At 39.3% G+C, this 15,457-nt stretch overlaps 2 protein-coding genes and 2 non-coding genes across 4 annotated transcripts; 3 read left to right on the top strand and 1 right to left on the bottom strand.

The window, feature by feature from the left end:
* Positions 1 to 4,589: 4,589 nt before the first annotated feature.
* On the bottom strand, positions 4,590 to 8,345 carry LOC138606221 (uncharacterized). Its single transcript, XM_069678685.1, has 2 exons — positions 8,165 to 8,345; positions 4,590 to 7,088 (listed from the first exon to the last, which is right to left on the bottom strand). The coding sequence occupies exons 1-2, from the start codon at positions 8,343 to 8,345 to the stop codon at positions 6,169 to 6,171; spliced, it is 1,101 nt and encodes a 366-aa protein (XP_069534786.1). The 3' UTR covers positions 4,590 to 6,168.
* A 1,444-nt stretch (positions 8,346 to 9,789) lies between these two features.
* On the top strand, positions 9,790 to 15,176 carry gnl3 (G protein nucleolar 3). The gene is made up of 15 exons (XM_069678107.1): positions 9,790 to 9,849; positions 10,077 to 10,135; positions 10,257 to 10,397; positions 10,563 to 10,682; positions 10,761 to 10,841; positions 10,935 to 11,070; positions 11,180 to 11,283; positions 12,301 to 12,451; positions 12,635 to 12,722; positions 12,840 to 13,017; positions 13,127 to 13,269; positions 13,483 to 13,619; positions 13,820 to 13,968; positions 14,172 to 14,241; positions 14,329 to 15,176. Exons 1-15 carry the CDS (start codon positions 9,837 to 9,839, stop codon positions 14,427 to 14,429), a joined length of 1,671 nt encoding a protein of 556 aa, XP_069534208.1. The 5' UTR covers positions 9,790 to 9,836; the 3' UTR covers positions 14,430 to 15,176.
* On the top strand, positions 11,443 to 11,576 carry LOC138606642 (small nucleolar RNA SNORA47). Its single transcript, XR_011309367.1, has one exon. It is a non-coding gene; the product is annotated as a small nucleolar RNA SNORA47 (small nucleolar RNA).
* LOC138606640 (small nucleolar RNA SNORD19) lies at positions 13,322 to 13,396 on the top strand. Its single transcript, XR_011309365.1, has one exon. It is a non-coding gene; the product is annotated as a small nucleolar RNA SNORD19 (small nucleolar RNA).
* Positions 15,177 to 15,457: the final 281 nt, after the last annotated feature.

Raw genomic sequence — 15,457 nt, 5'->3', positions numbered from 1 at the left:
ATTAACAGTGACAAGTGATGTATTTTCCGGATCTAAAATGTCCCAGCAGCATTGAGATGGTCAACTGTGAGGAGAAATCTGACTCAGTCAATCTGCAAAATCTCTGAATCGACTATCAGTTAGAGCCAAAATACATTATCAATGACATCATCATCTGACATTTCAGAGGGAGCAATTTCTATAAATGATCCTCATTAAATAAATGAACATAGCCAACAAAGTCGTTTCCTTAATGAATGAAATTATGAGCAAGTGAGCATTCATATTTAACGCAAGAAAATGCTGTGTTGTTGGCTTTTACTAAAAAAGAATCCAACACATCCTGAAAAGGTATAATTTGACTGGATGACAAGAATAATGGCAGCAGAATCAATACATGCCTTGTTATAGTACTGAAGCAAAGTTTTTCTTTATGAGAACTCAAGACCATTTTGCCCTTTAGAAGTTCAGCTTATTGTCAGTTTAAAGATATAATCTCATAAACAGTAATCTACTATGGCTGAACAAACAAAGGAAAGATCAATGACTATACAGATACATAGATAGATGAAGGCCGTCTAAAACGGAAGGCGACCGTCAGAGAGGAAAATCAAGAGTTACAACGGTAACAAAGGGAGCCAACCGTGGACCTCTGGATATGTAGGAAGTGTGCTCCTGCAATTACCATTTATCGCCTTAGGTGCCGCCAAAGAGAATGAAACTGAAATTTTCGAGATTATATCTTTAAAGGTATAGATTGACATTTTTACAAACGTGTTTCTTCATGCTCTTGCCAAAAGTTAGAGAAGATTAATACCAATCTCTGTCCTACAGTAGATTTAAGGGTACAGCAAGCAGCGTGTAAGCTTCAAGGATCCCTTCAGAGTTTCTGAAATAGGGAGCTAATAGGAGGCAAAAATGAAGCAATGTACTAAAAATGAGTAGAAGACAAAATTAGCTGTTGTTTAAATTTAAGGTATTTAATAGCTTAATATCTGAAGTCTAAAACAACAAACTAGAGTTTTAGGAGGTTTCCATTGCAAAAATATTTCTTGGCAACATTCATAGACTTCCTGAAGTTTCCACCACTTGTTTGGTGACCTCAGAGTGACGACACGGTAAGAAAGCATTACACATGATCACCAAAGTGACTCTACCTCTAAGCCTATTGAAAAGATAACACAAGTGTTAATGATGCGTGTGTTAAAAACTCCACACTGCCACACACTGCTTCCTCTCTCAAAGCATCAAACTAAATCTGTTTGAGATACCAATCTCTCCTGCAGAGGCCCGGAGTGGCGTCCCACAGGGCGACGGGGAAAGCCGAGTACAAGCTCCCTGCAGGCGCCTCTGAAGAGATGAATGCTGCTTCCCTGGAGTGACAGAAGAAATCAATAGATGTCCATAAGACGTGTATCTGACACGCAAAGTAAACAGCAGGCAGCACACCACATCAGGTCCAGCCTGTTGTGTTCAATGTCCAAACCTTGAGACAAACTACTTCACTTTAATTACAGTGAGTAATGAATTACTGTTGTGAGGCTGAAATATTTTCCATGAGAGATCTATTGACAAATGTGATGCCGTCTCTTGTGGTGTTCTGCTCGCTCACAGTACGCTGTTTTATGGACCCCTACCCCGACATTCATCTTCACTGACCTCTGCTTCGAACATGCGTGCAGCAACTGACCACATGAAACGTATTATTTATGCCAGCCTCGTCGGTTATGAACTGCGTCTTCGCTGAATGCTGAAACTGGAGATCCATCAACATTTGAATGAGATCCCCAGAGAACAATCTCACCGCTCACTCTATCAATCACCTGCTGTCAGACAATGAAAGCTCCACAGCTCATACAATATTAATGCTCACTGCTATTTTTACTTATAAGGGACATGGCCATGGATCAGAGTGTCCCCTTCTTTGGGAAGTTAGAAAATTACACATGTGCCTGGAATTATTGTAGATAAAACTGTGAAACACAAATCTTCATCTGATTTTCATGGCTGACTACACATCAGGGGTCTGATTCGATCGCCTGTGAGTGGGTAAAATAATCACACAATAACAGAGACGTACCTTCACTCAATAACTTTTTGTTTGGCAGTTGATGAAATTTGATGCAAGAAAATGAAATGCAGTATATCAACAGTTGCATCTCCCTCAGTCTCCTGGCCTTTTATTATCGGGCCTTCCTGCTGTGTAAATCCAACATTATCCTGCCTGCACGCACCTCAGGATATGGTATCTCACTACTAATCACAAGGCTGCGTTCAAGGCTCCTCTGTTGGGCTCCTTGATTTTGTAATTAGTCTCATCTCAATATTCATGGCTGCAGGCAGACAGGCCTTTTATTGTCAGCCTATAAAACAGAGAAGATTCTTATCACAGGAATGAGAGAGTATTCCTTCACATCACATGAGGCATATGTCATATAGATGTCATTGGGAACATATTGTGGAAGCTCTGCATGATTGATGTTTTAATGCAGTTCAGGCTTTTGGTGACAGAGATGTGGACTCAAGTCGACTCAAGTCACTGCTTTGATGACTTATGACTTCACTTGACAAAAAATAAATGACTTTAGACTTGACTCAGATGACTTGTGTGTTCATAAGTTTGAATGTTTTTTAAATATAAAATGGTATAATTTAATGTTTTCAAGTTTCTGTGTAACTATCAAGTATGTGTTTGTCTGTTTGATGTCGTAGTCTAGCTGTCAGTACTTTGTTGTTTAAATCTGATGGGGAGGGAAATTTGTTACATTGTTATGACATTTATTTAACTGAATATCAATAATTATGATACAGATACAATTCATTGTCATACTTTTTATACAGGTTATATAAATTGGCCAATAATATCATTATTAGACGAGCTACTAACACCTTGTCTTTTCTCTTTATAAAGACCGGATACTACAGGTAAGAGTGCTGTATCTTGGGTGGAAAAAAAGTGACTTGCTTTAACTCAGGACTCGACTTGACTTAACATAACCTGTGACTTGACTTGACTTTCTCAAGAAAAAATGACTTGAGACTTGAGCAAAGATACCTTGGTCACAACACTGCTTATAGATGTAACCTTTTCAAAGATAAGGAGGGAGTTGACACTGATTTCATACCGTGTAAAACAACTAAAAAATACTACAAAAATATTCGTATATGATGGTGGCATAGGAAAATTCCAGTTTCCAGTTATTTAGATGAATAATTCCTCACATGCTTGTCATGAATGCAATGATTGCATTTAACCAATAACTTGGATAAACATACATGTTAAAAGCTAGTATACTTGTCCTGGCAGGTGATGATTATTTCACGTACTCGCTTGTAAAACAATAAAAAAGGAAAGTACCCCACCAGGTGTTGCAAATGTGTTACTACAAATAAAAGTGTGGATCTTGATTTTTAAAAATCAAATCAAAATCAAAAATACTTTGAGAATCACAGGTGTTATAATTAAAAGATACAGCTGTGGAAAAAATTACGGGACCACTGCAAAAATATGTTTGTCTCTGTTTCTACTATTTAAAGGTCTGTGTTTGAGTAAAATGAGCTTTTGTTTTATTGTATGAAACATTTCTTTCTAACTTCCAAATGAAATATTCTCATTTAAGGACTTTTATTTGTAGAAAATGACGACTGATTAAGATAACAAAAAGATGCAAAAAATATGTTTTTCAGACCTTGAAAAAAAGCTAAGAAAACAAGTTCATGTCCATCTTTAAACAACACAAAACTAATGTGTTAACTCAGGAAGGGTTCACAAATCAATAGCCTATTTGATGGAATAACCTGGTTTTTAATGGAAGCATTCATGCACCTTGGCATGTTCTCCAACAGTCTCTCACATTGCTGTTGGGTGACGTTATGCTGCTCTTGGTGCAGCTCAGCTTTGTTTGATGGCTTGTGACCATCCATCTTCTCTTGATCACATTCAGGAGGTTTTCAGAGGGGTTCACATCTGGATTGGGCTGACCATGACGTGTAGAGAGAGATGCTGATTTGAGGAACATTTGGGGTGGTCTTTTATTTTTTTTCCAGAGCTGTATCAGATCCATTACATCTGTCCCAGGAGGCTGACTGTGACAGCATACACAATATCATCATTCATTTACATTTGTTCACACTTTTGCTTTTGCAATCATGTCAAAATGTGTGAAACAGGCTCAAAAATATTTACCAGTGATGTATATTAAAGTTTCTCTTGATATTCCTGTTAAAGTTCCTCTTGATTAACCTTTCAAGAAGCATCGTTAATGTAATTAGTAACACCTGTGCTTTAACTTAATGACAGAAAGAAAGTGAAAGGTCACTCAGTTCTTGTTATGTACAATCCAGCCCATCTGAAAGAATGCAGATCTGATTTTAACATTGTAAATTGATTCTGAGAAAGGCTCTTTCTTATTGTCCACTTTCAACTGAACTGGTGTTTTTAATGCACACTTCTTCTGTACTTCTGAGATAACCAGAGTAAAGTGTGCACACAGAAATCTACACATGAAGCGACTGTCGGTTAGCCTCTGAGTCTGTAGAAAAGCACTTATCCATGAACCTTTGTTAACATATAAAACAAGACAATCACAGTTGATACTCAATTACTACTTTATTAAAAAATAACATTTATTACACAATGATACAACACTGTACAGTAGAGTGTGTGCAGCGGGAGCAAAGGCGTCCCAGAGAAGACTGTGAGTGAGGGGCTGCTGGTCAGCTGTGAGGACGTGCTGTAGTGTGTAATGCTGCATTCATAATGGCGGCATCGCTTGTGTGCATCCTACAGCCATAACTGAGCTTTGACTCTGAAAGCATCTCTTGAGTTCATTTTTTTGCAAGACATTCAGACGCATTTTTTAAATTCCTTTATATTCCCATAAAGAGCAGGGTCAGGTTCCATGGGAAAACTCACAAGCCCTGAGTTTCTGACTTTTAAAATAGCTGTTAAAGTCAGACATTAGTATTTCTGGTATGCCCTCGTGTTATGTATGCAGCATTGGTCCTGAGAGGAGAAAGGTAACTGAAGGGTCTACTGTTTAAGGAGTTTAGTCCAAAAGGTTGGCAGAGGAAGTACCTGATTCTATGATAACAAAACATCCCTTTTGAAAATCAACCACAACTGAGGCAACTCCAAAAAATACCTCATATGTGTCTGACTGTTACATACAGGTGAACATAAATCTTTGCAAACTGAGACCCCTGAAAAACCACAGAAAGGTTCAGCTAATACTGTATGGCCCTATTATAGAGTGAATTCCTGCATCATCTTAGAAAGATGCCATAGTGCATGACATAAAAAAGGACACTACAAAATTCTAAATGCATGTTAGATCGAGACTAGTGGTATTTTACAGAGTATCACATTATTTCACAAAATAGTGGAGCAGTCTCACAATAGATTTGTCCGTATTTTAAAAGGACACCATGAAGAGATGGCAGTATTTAGCTCTGCAGAAATGTAACAGCACCCAGAAGAAAAGGGAACTAAGAATAATGTCTAAAAATTCAGATAAGTGCCTGGTGGAGTCCACAGTTTAACAGGGGCATTTTGGTAGCTTTGCCTGTGTCATTCTTTAAGACGCCCATAAAAAAACTAAACAAAAATACACTGGCAGTGTTAGATTGAGCCACATGACACACAGGCTCTATTTGTCTGGCCATCAATTGTCTAGTTAGAGAAAAATAGAGTACATTTTGTGCATAAACTAACTCCTCATTTTAGTTGTTAAAATAATGATTACAAGAGGGATTTCTGGTGTAAACATATGGATAATGAAATGACTGGTTGATGAGAAGCCAATGACTGTTCTGGACATTGTTGCATATGTTGATGCATCTCAGTTTCAAGTGTGTGGAAGACTTCATCATGCTAATTAAGACTAAGGAAAGGCTAGATAATTCAGAAAGGCTAGCTACTAACTCAAATTATGTCTTAGAGATTTAATGCTCGGTGACAAGTATAAAATTAGGTAAATTACATTCTAAACTGGCTAATATAAACTCTAATGAGGGACTATGGTTTGGAGAAGTATTAGATAAGACTTAATACTTAAAGTATCAGAATCCCTAGTTCTTGAAAAGTAGAAAAAAAAGACTTGTACTAATGGCAGCAATTTTAGCTTTTTGTAGGAAAGTTCCCAACATGAACATGATTCACAAACTGGGTTGTCTAACAACACACTTTCATCATTGCCCTGAAAAATAGGTTCCCTCGCGGCTATGTGTCTGGAGATGCCTTTTGATTTTGTCAGAGCGGCTAAAGCATTTGCCACACACTGGGCAACTGTACGGCTTCTCTCCAGTGTGGATCCTCATGTGAACCTTCAGGTGAGCCATCTGTGTGAAGCCCTTTCCACAAATCTGGCAGCGGAAAGGTTTTTCTCCTGTGTGGCTACGCTGGTGCTCCTGGAGTCTGCCGGAGGAACTGCAGCATTTCCCGCACACTCCGCAGCGGTAAGGTTTTTCTCGCGTGTGCACTTGTACGTGCACATGCAAGTGGCCAATGTGACTGAACGCCTCGCCACAAACTTTGCAGCAAAACGTCGACATGTGGCCCTGTATGGGGGATTTTTGATGGGGGCAGTCCACAGGATTGGCTGCTTGGTTACGCATGTGAGAGGCCTGTCCTCTGTTAGCTCCATTTCCAGGTCCCTTTGCACCAACCATCTGTCCTCCATTCTCCACCCCAATAATGTCAATGTTGTTCTCGTTTGAGCAGTTTGGGTTGACGGGTGCAAGGGGCTGGGCGCCGCTGTTGGAAGAAGCAGAGCCTCTGTGGGCACCTCCGCTCTCTACCTTCACATGCCTCGAGGAGCCTCGAGATCCAGGGTCCCTCTCCCTGTTCTCTACACCTTGATTCTGAGGCAGGTTGGATGTGTGGGGGCCGTCTTGGGGATATTCGTTTCCTACACGCGGTGGAGTGAACATGTTCTCTGGTGTGCCGCAAGAGCCATGGCCACGAAGCTGATCATCACCTTGGTTGCCCCGCAGATCTCTCTTATCCTTAATCTGAATGGGGATGCGCTCTTCGTGCCCCATGCTGGGACTCCACTCACGTCGTGGATGCTCACCATCCTCCTCATCCAACAGTGCCATGGACGGGCGATCTGAGAACACAACAGAAAGAAGAGGCTCAGACTATATTGCTTCATACTCAACTGAGCCCATGACATAGAGCAATGCTAGTTTGAGAACTTTTGGTTCTTACGTAAAACATGCCTTTACCCTTTTCTTATTAAAAATGCAAACTCATCAACTGAACTCATCAAAACCTTGTTGACTTGGACTAACTAATTTTGTTGATAATAATGCAACTGTCTAAGCTGCAGGGATAGACATGTCTAACTAATCTGGTCAACAAACAGTGCCTGTGATTCCACAAGTAAACAGTTTTCTACAAACTAGAAACCTAAATTAGAGAAATTATGATGTGTGTTTCACTGTGCTATAAAAAAGCCATTGTATATTGACCATTGTATATATACAGTGGTGAATAATACAATATGGGATGCCTATATATAGTATTCAACAACTTGGACAAGTGTTTTAAGATATTAATTAAAGTGGCTGTAACTAGGATATTTGGCATAGCTTACAGTAATGGCTGATGTGCAGTTCAAGTGTCCGTAAGAACGTAAAGAAAGCGTGCACGATAGTTTTGACTCATAAAAAAATGGCACTTTTGTCAACGTGAATGTTTCACCCATGGGTCTATCTAGTTAGAGAGTTTTAAACTTGGGAGTAAAAACCCTAACACAAACAATGTGACACAACAGGCGTACAGTTTGTTTGTCTTGTCATTGTTGCCTTGTAGCTGTTCCTGTCAAATAGATCATGAACTGGTACAATGACTACATCAAATATACACAAGTTTCCATAGAAAGCTAGCCTAATGTTAACATGGGTGTAAGCTAGTCGGCTAACCTGGCTGGTTGGCTAACGAACAAAGGTTGCTAACGTGCTAGCCGCTCCACAACAACAGCAGCTAACGTCAACTAGCGCGCTAACGGCTAAAGTTAACTTTACTTTAAAGTGGAGTAAAATTTTACCAAGGGCATTTATTTTGTTGTTACGCCTGACCTGTAGCAGTCAGCCCAATGACTCTACCTAATGCCACCCCACAGACTCGACTGATAAGACCTAAAGGGGAGCAGCTGCCCCGTTAGCCTTCGGCAGAGCTAACCTGGCCATATTTCAATTCCTGCGTCTCTCAGTCTGCGTCTCAGATGGTCGTTCTCCCGCTCCCTTATCGCTATCTCCTCCTGGTACTCCAAAATTGTGTCTTCGACAGACTTGTAGATCTCCTGCGCAGCTAGCATGAGCCGCTCAGTCAAAAAGACGTTTAAAAACTGAAGTTTGGTCATTTTCTTGGGTTGCACGGAGGTCTTGCTACCATCCAAAATGGACCAAAAAAAGATGCTCGACCCAATCACGTGACCCTGAGTTTCTTCTTCTTCTTCTTCATTTCTCCTTCTTCTTATTGACTCCACAAAATCTGAAAATTCTAGAGTATGAGGTTATATTTTGTTGTAGCAGAGGTGTCCTGTTCATGTTAAATTCGGGAAAGCAGGACGCATAATCTAATGGGTCATACATTGTGGTGTTACTCCCACTACTATAATCTTAACAGGAAAACAAACCCTAATTTCGACAGTTGCAACATTTAGCAAATTGCTGTTTGGCAAAAAAAAGTCACAAACGCAACTAAATTCAGGTAGGGCTTTAAAATACATGTAGCCCAGAGAAAAACGTGCCAATCTATGTGTAAAAATAGTAGTAGTATTAGGAGAAATATAATCTTTTTTTAATTTTACTGTACAGTTACATTCTATATCATGCACTATTTTTAAATTCATAAACTTGTGCAAAGGAAGTTCTTACTAAGTAATAATATTCAATACTACTGTCTATTTTGCATTAACCCATACACTTTATATTTTTATTTTCACTTATATTTGAGTTTTTTTTTTGGATTTCTTTAATTTGTACTGTATTTTGGAGCTATCTAGCACTATACTTTCCTTTCCACAAATTAATATAGTTTACAAGTGTCCATATGTGTGGATAAGATAAGATAAGATAAGATAAGATAAGATAAGATAAGATGTATAAGTGCCTGATAGTGCCAAAAAATACACTAAAATTTAGAGAAATGCAAAAAAAACCCTACTCAACTATAACTGAAAATATAAAATAAAAAAAGTGTATGGGTTAATGCAAAAGAGACTGTGCCTGATAGAAAAACAATATTACAATAGTTATTTACAGAAGTAGGCAGGAAGTAATGGTGGCTGTTAAATTGACAGTAGTATTGAGAGTTATTACGTAGTAAGAACTTGTATTGTGTTATGAATTTAAAGATAGTGCATGATATAGAATGTAATTGTTCATAATTGCTCCTGATACTGCACATGTTGCTAATAAATAAGCGGAAGTATTGCACATGATTATGCATTCTATAAATAACAACATGAATACAAATGTGGCCAGAAAAGTATTAATGCACATAATGAACATAATATAGCCAGTTATAGAAAAGTAATATTGCACACAAGTTTATCATCATAACAATATCTTAGTATTGTGGAAAATACTTAAATTCAACATTTAAAATAACAAATCATTGTGTGATGGAATAAGATTCGATATTTACGCGATCAAGAAGAGGACATTTTTGTTTGTTTGTATGGTTAAACTCCGGCAGGAGACCCACTCGCAGAAGAAGCATAAAGTACTCCAGCTCAGCAGGTGGCGATAATTATGTTTACAGAACCGGAAATGACGATACATCAAGCTCGTTCACTCCTCCACGTGCGAGTGCGCAGCAGTCACATTGGCAGAACCACAGCTCCACGATGAAACGACCAAGTAAGTGAGCATTGTTCATGATGTGACATTTAAAGTTACATTAGAGCTTTAGAGCTTACAGCTTATAACGACTAGGCTTTATTGTTTAGATAATCAAACTATCTTAAAAGGTAACTGTGTGTAATTGCTAACAGCAGTATTTTGTCCGTTTGCTTTAGCTTCGTCTTAAGCTAACTGATGTTCATCAACAAACTTTACACTGTTTTATTTTTATCTTTCGTTTTCAGAGTTAAAGAAAGCTAGTAAGCGAATGTCATGTTCCAAACGGTATAAAATACAAAAGAAGGTAAGCGTCTGACTCTATTACCTGCTACTTTAACTATGAGGCCTTTGTGAACGACATGAGAGAGCTGTTTTAGCTTATCTTCATGGCCACGATAAACTGAGTTTTGGTGTTGGAAATGTAGGTCCGGGATCACGCCAGAAAACTCCGAAAAGAGGCAAAGAAGAAAGGAGTGAGCAAACGAGTGAAAAAAGACCCCGGGGTGCCCAGCAGTGCTCCCTTCAAAGAGGAGGTCCTGAGGGAGGCCGAGCAGAGGAGGCTACAGGTTGGCATTTAGCTGCTCTTCTAAGGCATCTCATTGTGTCAATTACCTTGGATACAAACAGTGTGTCATGTCATTGCATTGATAACGTCCTTTAAATCACTGGCAGTTCCAATTATCTAATTAATTTTTCAGTTTTACTCATTGAAAATTGTTTTTGTCAAACAGATTGAAGAACAAAAAGAGAAAAAAAGACAAGCTAAAAAAGAGGAGCGAGCTCAGAAGAGGAAAAAGGAGAAGGAAGATCCTAAGAAAGAAACAGAACCCAAGGCCAAGAAGGCTCGGCAGGTAAAAAGCTGATATTACAATAACCAGTGTGCTCAGAAATGTATCACTGCTGTAGACTTACTGTGTTTGTTTCCATAGGATGACGTGGAGAAGCATTCACAGAAACAGACTGGCCCGGACAAGACCTCCAAACAGTATCAGTGCGCTGAATTAAACAAGGTAAAACCACCAAATCCTAGATATAAAATTTATGGTAGAAAGGAATGACTTATCAGATAATCTCCATTGTAATCTCCCTCTGTACCTTTTCAGGTAATAAATGCATCAGATGTAGTGATAGAAGTCCTTGACGCTCGTGATCCACTGGGCTGCAGGTGTCCACAGCTTGAGGAAGCGGTGCTGCAGAGTGATGGCAAAAAGAAACTCCTTTTTGTTTTAAGCAAAATAGGTAAATGGACACGAGACACTTTTGTACAGTTATAGTTGGTTATGCAGTGATGAGCAGGTCTGTTGTGAAGTTGTCTAGAGTCATATGATATTCATATTCTGTGTTGTAGATCTGGTGCCAAAGGAAAATGTGGAGAGATGGATACAGTGTCTACAACTGGAGTTTCCAGTTGTGGCGTTCAAAGCATCAACACAGATCCAGGACAAAACAGTGGTAGGAGGTGCATTTTACTGTCAACTGTTTTGTGCATTCAACAAAAATTATTCTAAACTACAAGCTTTGACCCAAATAATTGAGGGTTATTAAAAAGGTACCAACTTTTCAGCTTCAGGCAGACAGTGTAACAAATTTTGTGGGTGTTTTCTTGTAATATGGAGGACTGAGAAGGTTGAGCAGCCTGTGTAGTGCTGTTATAACTGGTTATAACCTCCAAGAGTAACATTCAAACCGCAGTATTACTTGGCTCTGTCGCAAGCAGAGCTGATGTGTGCGTTTGTGAACATTGCTAATATTGTGTATTTTTTGTTTGTAAATAAAAATGTGTTTTTTTCATATGTTTATCAACATGTGCATGCTGTGTAGTTCAGTGAGTAGTAGGAAGTATTAACCATTTAGTGTAACCCCAAAAAAAGTGAGTGTTTAGTTGGGGATGGTACTTCATAGTATTTTTACATCAAAATCAATAATGAAATGTTACTTGTATAGCGCCAAATCGCAACCTCAAGACAATTAACAGAAAGAGCACACAATATAAAGGGGAGAAGCTACACTAGGTCAACCCACACCGGCTAGCGATGTTTTGTTTTCCAAGGTGCGGAGCCGCGTCTCTAATTCCGTTATCCTCACCTCCGTAGCTCCAAAAATACTACATTTAATAAAAGTCCCCTTATCCGCAAAGGAGGTCGAGGTAGAACTAAACATCTGGCACACCGAACATGGCAGATCAGGAGAGGGAGAAGCCATTTCAATAGATTAAGCTAACCGTTAAGCGAGTATTAAGTTAAACAGTTTAGCAGATAAGTTGCGAAAGTAACGACGAGAGTGCTTGATGATAACTAGTGTATGTTTAAGTGCACAGAGGCCTAATGACCGCATTTATGACAATCAAAGCAAATTAATTTATTTAGCTCAAGCTCTATCGACAGCTACAAACGGCACAGGACAATACAGTAGCAGAGGGAAATGATGCAATACGCTCACGTAGTGCGTGTCTGGTTCTGTCTTCAACAGAGAGCAAAGAAAAGCAGGATCGTGGCCTCCAATGAAGTTCTGGACAAATCCAGAGGAGCCGCCTGCTTTGGAAACGGCTGTCTCACCGAACTCCTTTCACGTTTTGCTGCAAACACACAGAGTGAAGCTTCACTCAAAGTCGGCGTAGTTGGTGAGTACAGCTTTTGAGGTGGTCAGTTGCAGAATTAGATGTTTTGAGTTCCACTAAGACTTAAAATCCTAAGATTTCTTTTGAAGCTTTGTCCTATAGAAGTAATGAATTGATTCATTTTATTTGGATTTTTGAAAGGCAGTCTAAATTTTAATCTTTAATGCAATCTCTTTTTACCCTCAGGTTTTCCTAATGTGGGAAAGAGCAGTATCATCAACAGTTTGAAGGGGATCCTTGCGTGCAATGCTGGTGTGAAGAGAGGCATCACAAAGTGAGCATATAAATTCTAGACATAAACAAAATTAATACATTTTCTCAAATATTCCTAAGGCCTTCATATTTGGAGCTTACCTCTAAAGTCAAATCTTTTCTGTTACCATCCGGTCAGATCCATGCAGGAGGTGCACATCTTGAAGAATGTCAAGCTAATTGACAGCCCAGGAGTCCTCGCGTCCCCGTCCAACCCACCAGCATCTATGGCTCTGAGAAGCCTGCGGGTGGAGGAGGGTCAGGAGAGTGTGCTGGAGGCCGTCAGGACTCTGCTCAAGCAGTGTGACAAGACCCAGGTAGGAGGAGTTTTCCTCACAGGAGAAATGTGTGTGTGAGTAATTTGTGATTTAGTTGGATATATGTAGATGTTCTCTTGAATATTAAAGTGTTTGAATATTGTTTCAGATCATGCTTCAATATAATGTCCCCGACTTCAGAAACTCGCTGGAGTTTTTGACAATGTTCGCCAAAAAGCGTGGATATCTGCAGAAGGGTGGAGTCCCTAACACAGAGCAGGCGGCCACAGCTTTCCTGGCTGATTGGACAGGGTGAGTTTTTGTGTTTCCATTATGACAGATAGGCAGCTGTAGTGCACTGGTGTGGAAATGAGGACAAAAACGCAATTCTGGATTTCATTATGAAGACTTCTAATCCAACTCTGATCCCAACACTGTAAACGAAATATGTAGATTCATTGAGGGAGTGCTTTGTCAGTCTTTGATCTAACAGAAATCTGCATCTGTGGTTTGATGTCTCCTCAGGGCCAAGCTGAGCTATTACTGTAAGGCACAGGAGAAGCACAGCCTCCCTGCCTACCTGTCTGATGCTGTGGTGGCTGAGATGAAGAGCGGCTGGGATTTAGACCACCTGAAAACAGGCAACGAGGAAACTCTAAAAGGTACTGGGTTTTAATTTTTATGCTTTAAAAATAAAAAATGTGTTCCCTGATTCCTTACTTTAGTCCATTTAAAAAGTTAATAAACTTTACATTCTGTTTGAGTGCATGGCTGCAAAATCCCACAGAGGACTGTCTGTCTAAGCATATCTAGTCACTATCCTGTTTTTCTGTTTTGAAACAACTTTTGTCTTTCTTTTTAGGTGTTAAATTTCCGAACCAGGCCAGCAGTATAAGCTTCACCACTAAAGGCCTGACTGCAGGGCTGCTGAGTGTCAGCGACATCTCAGAAGAAAAACCTGGTGCTGCAGCCACAGACGCAGAAGAAGAGCAGAACGATGAGAATAATAAGGTACCTATGGATGTGTATTTGTGTTCTTTAGAAGAATAGTCTGGTCTCCTGGAAATGAGGACAAACATTCAAGTCTCGATTTGTTTATGAAGACTTCTAATCCAACTCTGATCCTGCCTGCTGGACCCTTTTTTTGTCAGTGAAAATCACTGTTCATCTTGACTATTGGAGTTTAATATGTGAAACATCTTCTGTTCTTGCAGCCTGAACAAACTGCTGAGGAGGAAAATAAATCAGAAGCACCAGAGGAACCACAGAAGGCATCTCTCAAAAGTAAATAGTGTTTCAAAATGTCCTTAAATAACTTTGATAAAATCTACATCTGTTTGGTTTTATTATAATATTTTCCTTTGTCCGCAGAAAAACCCGCACATGTGCAGTTCCAGTCAGTACCCATCGACATCAGCCTCTCTGCAGCCACAACAGATGACGCCTACGACTTCAACACAGATTTTAAATGAGCTTTGCTTCACGCTGTTTCTGATGTGCTCATGTGGTCTGTTGGACATGCAGACTCGGATCTGCCAGGGTTGGAATCAGTTTGTAAGTCACTGACCAGTTGAGTGGTTTAAGGCTACTCTTTGGTGATTGGTGCCTTTATTTCAAACTTTCAATGTGGAGGATATTGGGACAGTTTCCAAACCAGGACTAACCTTTATCCTGGACTGTATTTTCACTTGATATCTTTCAAATGATAACATTTGTTTGTCAAGAAATAGCACCTGGTCAGAAAATGGGCTTAAGCTTTTCAGTGGTAATTCTAAGATTAATCCAAGGGAACTGGACTTGGTTGAAGTTCTTAAATGTTTCACGTCTCATCCAAAAGGCTTCTGGTCAACCTGAGCTGTTGACCTAGTTAACGACTCGCCCTTGATTACACATCTATTAGCATACTAATGACCTACAGAGGTTTATATATTTCTAGCTCGGTCCACCAGTCAGTTTAGAACTGAAGAAGCCCTTCGGATGACAGGTGAAACGTTTTAAAGAACTTCAACCAAGTCCAGTTGCCTTTGGGATTAAGCTTAGATTTACCATGACCTGAATGACTAAGAACCTTCCGACTTTTCAATGGTTATATGTCCACTTACTTCTTTGCCCTGTTGTTTTTTTGGTGAAATTGAGCCCATTTTAAATGTCCAGAGGTCATTTGTAATATTTCGTGTCAATGCAAAATAATGTATATAGACAATGTACTATAAATGTAATAAACCCTCTACAAATACTAAATCTGTCATTTGTATGTCCCTCTACAGGTTTTCTTATTGTATATTTTAATGATTTTACATTACAACTGCTGAAATTCCCGCTCTAGTATCTTTAACTGCGTTTCTTTGGCGCTCTCAATACAAAATCCATTCTAGTAAAATGAGGCACCTGGACCCATATTTGGAAATGACAACACCAGGTCCATTACAGATCATTGGTAAAATAAAATCACACGCTTAAATTGATAAAAATGTAAGTTTATTTCATTCACTATACAAAA

The sequence above is a fragment of the Semicossyphus pulcher genome, unplaced genomic scaffold, assembly GCF_022749685.1.
Source record: "Semicossyphus pulcher isolate SPU_LCO1_2020_fin unplaced genomic scaffold, fSemPul1.0.p SCAF_3, whole genome shotgun sequence".
Taxonomy (NCBI): domain Eukaryota; kingdom Metazoa; phylum Chordata; class Actinopteri; order Labriformes; family Labridae; genus Semicossyphus; species Semicossyphus pulcher.
Note: the sequence above shows the minus strand (reverse complement) of the source record. Positions and strands in the feature narration are given on the sequence as shown.